Source organism: Haliotis rufescens, unplaced genomic scaffold, assembly GCF_023055435.1.
Source record: "Haliotis rufescens isolate VD_foot unplaced genomic scaffold, xgHalRufe1.0.p SCAF_17, whole genome shotgun sequence".
In the NCBI taxonomy this organism is placed as follows: Eukaryota; Metazoa; Mollusca; class Gastropoda; order Lepetellida; family Haliotidae; genus Haliotis; species Haliotis rufescens.
In genome coordinates, this window is record NW_025963857.1 from 8,667,501 (window position 1) to 8,676,717 (window position 9,217).

General features: G+C 44.6%; 1 protein-coding gene across 2 annotated transcripts in view; it reads left to right on the forward strand.

Annotated features, from left to right (window-relative positions):
- The window catches only part of LOC124133241 (riboflavin transporter 2-like), a 10,907-nt gene extending 1,910 nt beyond the window's left edge, over positions 1-8,997 (forward strand). The window contains exons 2-5 of one of the 2 annotated variants that reach the window (XM_046497605.2): positions 1,667-1,753; positions 3,488-4,513; positions 7,187-7,461; positions 8,680-8,997. In XM_046497605.2, the coding sequence (XP_046353561.2) occupies positions 3,535-4,513; positions 7,187-7,461; positions 8,680-8,877 (1,452 nt within the window). In that variant the 5' untranslated portion in view covers positions 1,667-1,753; positions 3,488-3,534 and the 3' untranslated portion in view covers positions 8,878-8,997. The remainder of the gene's footprint in view (positions 1-1,666; positions 1,754-3,487; positions 4,514-7,186; positions 7,462-8,679) is intronic. The other variant, XM_046497681.2, reaches the window with a different exon arrangement.
- The last annotated feature ends 220 nt before the right edge of the window (positions 8,998-9,217 follow it).

The following is a 9,217-nucleotide window of genomic DNA, read 5'->3' on the forward strand; positions in this document are numbered from 1 at the left end:
TGATGCATGTCATCGATCCCAATTGCGTGGATCGATGCTCATGATATTAATCACTGGATTGTCTGGTCCAGACTCGATTATTCACAGACCGCGTTATATAGCTGGAATATTGCTGAGTGCGGCGTTAAACAACAAACAAACAAACAACTACAGTGTATGCATGAGTACTCGTACACAACGTTCATACAAACTATTTTTATTGGCAACAGGTGCAGTGGTGCTGGAGTACTATACGCAGATTTTATTCATATATTCTCATAAACTGCCTACCGTCATAACTCGCAAAAAGAGGATGGGCGACCCAGCAGCAGTCGCGGCCAGGCAAGGTCAAACATCTGAGCCCGGTGTCACAAAGCTATCTTAGTGTCACGACCGTCCTAAAATATACTCACCACCAAAAGAAACGCTAACTACAAAACCATAAAGAGAGGTGTGTACGTTAAGAACAGATGTTTCCTGTGTATACCACTTAAAGACAAAACATACAATCAGTCAAGTGTTACCGCAGAGTGTATCCTCTTACCACAATGTGCTGCACGTGATTTCCAAACCCTAATCCTGCACGAGACAAATTGTGCATCTCGCGTCATGGGTCTATGACGTCACATGTGATGCATTCATGAGCGTCGATTTACATAACATACCAGTATGTTCGAACCAGTCTAATATCTCTTGACTTGTTTGATAGGCATTACTTAGAAGTTGGCGGATGACAAGATAGACACAATTTTATGGATAACAACTTCTTTAATACTGTAAAAAGCGACGTTTCGGTATAGATCCTTATACCGTTGTCAATGCTTGACAACGGTATAAGGATCTATACCGAAACGTCGCTTGTCAAGCATTGACAACGGTATAAGGATCTATACCGAAACGTCGCTTTTTACAGTATTAAAGAAGTTGTTATCCATAAAATTGTGTCTATCTTAATATCTCTTGAATATGAGTAATTCTTCATATATTAACCAACATGTATTGTATTCGCATTTCTTTTGTCGGTGAGTATATTGTTACTCGTTGGCGTTAGTCGTAGCGCTGACACCGGTTTAGGAAACGGGTTCCTTAAACGACACAGTAACACAACAAACGACCATTAAAGGAGTTAGAGCTATCAATAAACGAAACGGGTTATATTTGAGATTTTTGTATCAACCGAAAAGTATTTTAGATGTGTCTACAGGGCGGTTTCCTAACGGCATAGAGTCTGAACAAAGGGTATTAAATCATAGGAGTGATTTGAAGTTTTGCTTGTTTGTTTGTTTGTTTGTTTGTTGTTTACCGCCGCACTCAGAACTATTCCAGCTATATGGCGGCGGTCTGTAAATAATCGAGTCTGGACCGGACAATCCAATGATTGACATCATGAGTATCGATCCACGCAATTGAGATACGATGACATGCATTAACCAAGTCAGCGAGCCTGACCACCCCATCCCGTTAGTCGAATCTTATGACAAGCATAGTCGTCTTTTACGGCAAGCATGGGTTGCTGAAGACCGATTCTAACCCGGATATTCACGGGTATCGAGTGAAAGTAATTACGTTTCAAACACCCATTATTTTAACAGGTACATACTTTTTATGATAAAGAGATTATTATCCTCGCGAGTTTCTGTATCGTAAATATCTTCGATTTACGGCATGCATGTGTATTTGTTCGTAGATGTATCCTGGTTCATCCTGTAGCCTGGAGCCGGCTAGTCAGCTTCATCAACTCGTTATCCAACACTGCCTACTCCTGGGATAAAGGGTTAGTAAGATTCTGAATGCTGTGATGTGATGTCAGTATAAAATAGGCCTTGGCTTAATTCATTTTATGTATCTACGTAATACATTGAGTGAGTGGGGTGGGTTTAACACCGCTTTGAACAGTATTCCAGTCATATCACGACGTGTCAGCGTGGAGGAAAACCCCCATGATGCAGGTCTTAGACGTTTACCACTTTGCTGAAACCCACGAGGAAGGATATGGTGCTGACAAACCTAGAAACACGATCGGAGCGAACCGGGATTCGAACCCACGGTTATAGGTTTCTAGCGTGCCCAGGGACACAGCTCTAATACCGAATTTAGTGAATGTACACGATTCCCCTGAAAACCGCCTGCGTATCGACCGATCCCTTCGCATATAGCTGATACAGTTTGTTTGTATGATTTTTAACGCCGCATACAGCAATATTCCAGCCATATGACGACGGTCTGTAAATACTCGAGACTGGACCAGATAATCCAGTGATTGATATCATGAGCATCGAAACTGGACTTTTACAGTCAGTTGACTCCCTTGTCTCGGGAAGATGCGATCTTCGCAATTGGGATGATGACATGCATCAACCAAATGAGCGAGCCTGAGTACCCGATCCGATTAGTTGCCTCTTAGGACAAGCATGGGTTGCTGAAGACGAATTCTAACCCGGATATTGGCTGATACAGTGTGAGTTGCTATATGGCTCAACTTCTGCCGAATTTGACGTTAGATATTAACTCGCTCGTACACCATGACGACCGATTAGAATGTTTGTTTGTACAATTTGATCAAGCAGTGTTTGTTTAACGGACACGACTACCGCCAGGTTATGCTGTGCAATGTGATAGTCAGGTGAACTAGTGAAACTAGTTAATGTAGTTCCAGTATGGATTGTGTATTTGGAACAGGGTGTGTTCTTTGATTCAGGACGTTGGTGAAGACTAATTCGGGCATCCTCCCACACTAAGCTGACACACCGTGAAAAACTGAAACCCCAGTTCAAAGCGGCTTATCTCACTCACTCACTCAATAGTTCGTATAATGTACTATAAAGAGTTATTGCAGTGTGCGTGTGCGTGTGTGTGTGTGTGTGTGTGAGTTGTGTTCAATAGAGTATTTCATTATATATCATGGAGGTTATCACGCGTGTTTTGTGATGATAAATATCCTGTATTAGGAATATACATTATACTCAGCGAGCTTTGCGCACATTGTAGGAAAACTTAAAATGTGTAGGTGCCGTTTGTGTATTTCGATGGTAGTATTTAAGAATGACATCATATGATAAAGAGGCTATCGCATGTGTGTGTGTGTGTTGGGATGGTAAAGATCCACAGTCTGGAGTAAACACAATGTGTTTTATATGGAATACTGTAAGGGACATTCTCGCGATCTCGCATTCTCGTGTTTGTTGCATAAACAGCTCGTTTCCAAAGGTCGAGATCGCGAGAATGCGAGATCGCGAGAATGTCCCTTGCAGTATTCCATAGTTTTAGCCTATGCATCACCGCGTGGTGTATAAATGATGTTTTATCATCTGTACTATCTCGTTTAACTCGCTCGTTTCTGGTCGGTGCTGTTTGGGTTAATCCTGGCGTGAAGATTTGTATCAATGATTCCATCGTGGAAAAACATTATGCTTACGTAGATCCGAATAATCAAACAAAACAGATGTTACCATATATATCCAGGAATAACACGCAGTGTTCATTTGAATCATGTTTATATAATGTTTAGATCCAACAGCCAGGTTAAATCGATCCAACAGCCAGGGCAAATCCAGGATGGCGACCAGACAAGGCGCGGCTGTGCTCGTCTACATTTTGATGATAATGTTTGGGGTGTCGTCCTGGGTGGACATCAATGGTTTGTGGGTGGAGCTACCCATCATGGTCCAGGAGCTTCCAGAAGGGTGGAATCTACCCTCGTACATTGTCGTTCTGACCCAGCTTGCAAACATTGGACCAGTTATTTACAGTTTACTGTGTTCGAACCGTGTGTCGGAGAAATTGGTCATTTACTTCATCATTGGCATCGGGGCCTTAACGTGTCTCTTGTTGGTGTTCTTCTGGCAGACGACAACCATCGTTGCTGGAGCTCCCCACAGCACCGCTATGTTTATTTTGAATTTTATCCTGGCGCTAGTGGACTGTACATCCACTGTCGTCTTCTTCCCCTTCATGGCTACGTTTAAACCTGTGTATATGAGTGCCTACTTCAGCGGAGAAGGTCTTGGTGGCCTCCTTGCAGGGTTATTAGGACTCGCCCAAGGGGCAGGCCGTATTGTCTGCCTCAATGTTACAGAATACGTCAATGCAACCATCAACACGACGGCGTCACTAGAAGCCGTGACAACCATGACAGCGATATACGAAGATAACAATTTCTCATTCGAGGTTTATTTTGCCATCATCACCGGCATCATTGTCATGTCCGGGGTGGCCTTCACCTTCCTCGCGTTCCATCCACTGTGTAAAGAGGAGCATGTCCAACAAACACACAAACAGACAAAGAAGACTTCGCAGAAACGTGATTCTCAAGCATCTATGGAGCTTCAAGCGGATGAGAAAAACCGCCAAATAGAACTGATCAGTTATGAAAGAAAACACCTTGACGAACCGGTTGGAATTGACGTCAAGAACGATACTGACGGTATTAAGACGGCAGTTTTCAGTGAAGAAGGTAGCACAAATATGAAGGACAAAACTTGTGACGTAAAGGCAACGACTGGAACAGAGTACATCATTTCACTTCTATTAACAGGTATGTGCATATATAGAGATTATTAGCTGTGTGTTTCTTATCGTAAATATAATATTGAAGGAATGTAAATTGACTCGTATAATACATACATTTTATTCCTAATCGATGATATTTACGATATAGAAACACGCGAGGATAAAAATCTCTTTATCATTAAAGGTATGTCATTCTTAAAATAATGGGTGTTTGAAACGTAATTACTTTCGCTCGATACCCGTGAAGATCCGGGTTAGAATCGGTCTCCAGCAACCCATGCTTGTCGTAAAAGGCCGCTTACGGCATCCTGTTGTCGGGCTTGGTTGATGCATGGATCGATGCTAGTGATGTCAATCACTGGACTGTCTGGTCCAGACTCGATTATTGACAGACCGCCGTCATATAGCTGGAACATAGCTGTGTGCGACAAGGCATGGGGCTACAAGCGAGGCATTAGGGCTACAAGCGAGGCATTATGACTACAGGCGAGACATAGGGCTAAAAGCGAGGCATGGGGCTACAGGCGAGGCATTATGACTACAGGCGAGACATAGTTCTACGGGCCAGGCAGAGGGCTACAAGCTAGACAGGGCTACAGGCGAGGCATGGGGCTAAAAGCGAGTCATAGGGTTACAGGCGAGACATAGGCCAACAAGCGAGGCATAAGGCTACAAACGAGGCATGGGGCTACAGGCGAGGAATAGGGCTACAGGCGAGGAATAGGGCTACAGGCGAGGAATAGTGCTACAAGCGAGGAATAGGACTACAGGCGAGGAATAGGGCTACAGGCGAGGAATAGGGCTACAAGCGAGGAACAGGGCTACAAGCGAAGAATCGGGATACAAGCTAGGAATAGGGCTACAAGCTAGGAATAGTGCTACAAGCAAGGAATAGGGCTACAAGCGAGGAATAGGGCTACAGGCGAGGAATAGGGCTACAGGCGAGGAATAGGGCTACAAGCGAGGAACAGGGCTACAAGCGAGGAATAGGGCTACAAGCTAGGAATAGTGCTACAAGCGAGGAATAGGGCTACAGGCGAGGCATAGTTCTACAAGCGAGGAATAGGGCTACAGGCGAGGAATAGTGCTACAAGCGAGGAATAGGGATACAAGCGAGGAATAGGGCTACAAGCTAGGAATAGTGCTACAAGCGAGGAATAGGGCTACAAGCGAGGAATAGGGCTACAGGCGAGGAATAGGGCTACAGGCGAGGAATAGGGCTACAGGCGAGGAATAGGGCTACAAGCTAGGAATAGGGCTACAAGCTAGGAATAGTGCTACAAGCGATGAATAGGGCTACAAGCTAGTGAGTGAGTGAGTGAGTATGGTTTTACGCCGCTTTTAGCAATATTCCAGCAATATCACGGCGGGGGACACCAGAAATGGGCTTCACACATTGTACCCATGTCGGGAATCGAACCCGGGTCTTCGGCGTGACGAGCGAACGCTTTAACCACTAGGCTACCCGACCGCCCCCTACAAGCTAGGAATAGTGCTACAAGCGAGGAATAGGGCTACAAGCGAGGAATAGGGCTACAGGCGAGGAATAGGGCTACAGGCGAGGAATAGGGCTACAAGCTAGGAACAGGCCTACAAGCTAGGAATAGTGCTACAAGCGAGGAATAGTGCTACAGGCGAGGAATAGGGCTACAGGCGAGGAATAGGGCTACAGGCGAGGAATAGGGCTACAAGCGAGGAATAGGGCTACAAGCGAGGAATAGGGCTACAAGCTAGGAATAGTGCTACAAGCGAGGAATAGGACTACAGGCGAGGCATAGTTCTACAAGCGAGGAACAGGGCTACAGGCGAGGAATAGTGCTACAAGCGAGGAATAGGGCTACAAGCTAGGAATAGGGCTACAAGCTAGGAATAGTGCTACAAGCGAGGAATAGGGCTACAGGCGAGGCATAGTTCTACAAGCGAGGAATAGGGCTACAGGCGAGGAATAGTGTTACAAGCGAGGAATAGGGCTACAGGCGAGGCATAGTGCTACAAGCGAGGAATAGGGCTACAGGTGGGTCATAGTGCTACGAGCGAGGCATGGGGCTACACGTGAGGAATAGGGCTCAAGCGATTCATGGGACTACAAGCGCGAATGCAAGCTTTCGAAAGGGCGGTGCTCTTAGCATACATCGTGCTTTAGGTATTTACATAATTCGGAAAAGATGATTGCAATATTTTTTAAAGCAAGTCCTCCAACTGACGTTGTAATCATGTATCGTATGCTTGAAAAATGGTGCGCACACCTCTGTTTTACATGAGAAAAATGCAACTTTTCATGATTCATGTTGGTTGAACTATTTGAGGAGGAAACTAATTCGATCCCAGCACATCCTTAAATCGTGCTGTGTCCTCTCTCACATAGACAGTCAGTGATTTAACAAGGCAGATGTCTATGCAAATCAGTGTTCGAAATAAAAATATAATGCCAGGCTGCAATCAGGACCCACAAACTTCAGGAGCTGCAGGCCCTGGACAAACTCTTCAGGCCCTGACTAAACTCTTCAGGCCCTCGTTTTTAAAAAAAACACTGCAGCTTATTGTGACAGATAAATCAAGACCTAAATTTACTGCAGGCCATAAAACCGATACAAATGTGAAACTCCGGACCCGATAAGAATTCTACCTGTCACGGGCCTACGGGCCAGCACTTATTTCGAACACTAATGCAAATAAATAAAGATGTCTTTACTTTCAGGATGGGTGAACTGTTTGAGGAACTCGGCGCTGTTGGCCGTTCAGTCCTACTCTTGTCTACCTTACGGTGTCACCCAGTACCATCTGGCTGTAACGCTAGCAAATCTAGCCAATCCACTGGCGTGTTTCTTTGACCTTTTCATCCACGTCACTTCCGTTCCTGCGCTGTCCTCCCTGACCCTGCTGGGCTCCCTACTCGGGGTTTACATCATGGCGGCGGCGGTGATGAGCCCTGTGCCAGTTCTTGTGGGAACACTGGCTGGATCCATCTTGATTGTAAGATATTAGGTTTTTATGTCCACCAAGGCGTAAGCTATGACACAGTAAAGTAGTTTCTTCAAGCTTACCTGTGGTATATATTTCTGTTTTATTGTTTCATAACGTACCTCTCTTACATCTGAATCACGTCCAATTCATGTTTGTTTGTTGTTTAACGCCGCACTAAGCAATATTCCGGCGATATGACGGCGGTCTGTAAATAATCGAGTCTGAACCAGACAATCCAGTGATTGACATCATGAGCATCGATCCACGCTATTTAGATCGATGACATGCATCAACCAAGTCAGCGAGCGTGACCACCCGTTCCCGTTAGTCGCCTCTTACGGCAAGAATAGTCGCCTTTAAGGGCCTGGGTTTGCTGAAGACCTATCGCAACACGCGTCAGGAGCAAGTCCATATATAGCATGAAGCTTTCACCGATGTCCCCTTTCGTAAATCGTTAGTTAAAGTCGAAATATTCCTACCTTTAATTTGGGAATACACGGGGCACTAATGGGACTCTAATTGGACACAAGGCCCGAGCCAATTTGCAGCCAAAACGATTTTCATTCATATTATTCAAAATACATTTCTCGTTTATGATCAGGCAAATTTAATGATCACTCTAACTTATGCAATGGTTAACAATTAGCCTCATTTACTATGGAGGTTATGTCTGACATTCACACGACAGTAATCCCAACATATGTTTCTAGACTAAGGAATGAACGCTAAAGCTACACACTGTTAAACACTATTGAAACAGATGTATGTCATGGTCAACGTGTTTCAGGGGTAAGGGGTGGCCCAGTCATCTAGGGCGCCAGTTCCATATGCAGGGTAGTCTTGAATGTCCCAGAAACGTTTGTTCAAATCTCTGTTTAGTCCTGAATTTTGATAACATCATATCGGTACAAGGGTGCCGTTGTACAAAGTGATCTTAGCACTAAGGTGATCGTAGCTCCCATATCTTGACATAGACTTACGACCGTAGTAGCGCTGAGGTTGTTTTGTACAACGGAACCCTGGGCCCTGTTCCACATACCGAACTCAGCTCTACGACCGTCGTAAGTCTATGGTAAAGTATGGAGTTATGATCGCCTCAGCGCAAAGGCTGCTTTGTAAAACGGGCCCCTGCATCCTCCGACATTAAGCTGACACGGCGTGATATAGTTGAATAAGTGTTCAAAGCGGCGTTGAACCTAATTTACTCACTCACTCGTTCTGTTCCAGGTGTCAGTGTGGGTGGTCTGTGTATTCATCCTCACCTACGCGAAGGTGTCACTGGCGTCGCTCTTCAGGGCGGAAGGCAAGAAAGGTCTGCTTCACTGTGGCGTAGCAACACAAGTCGGCTCCGCCATTGGAGGTGTTTCTATGTTCGTCTTCGTTAACATACTTAATCTCTTCAAGACTGTCGATCCCTGTTCTTAGATCGTTCACAAAAAGGCTTGGTTTGTTATATATTTCACCAGACTACGCCAGGACTGCTACAGCTCTATTTTATGTATAATATTTTGAAAGATTCGACTTGATTAAATACTGTGAAGCCACTCTCTTGTGTTTTTGTTTTTTATGACGTTCATAATCATGATAGTCATGAACGGCCCATTTACCAAAACTAATCTATCGAAAAATATAACTTTAGATGATATCAAAATTTGATGCTTACTGGTCATGAGACAGGTGAAGTTATATACCACTCGAAAGAAGTTAAACAACACCCCTTCTTTCATATTACAATAGTTAATTAGCCATGACAAATTGACTATGA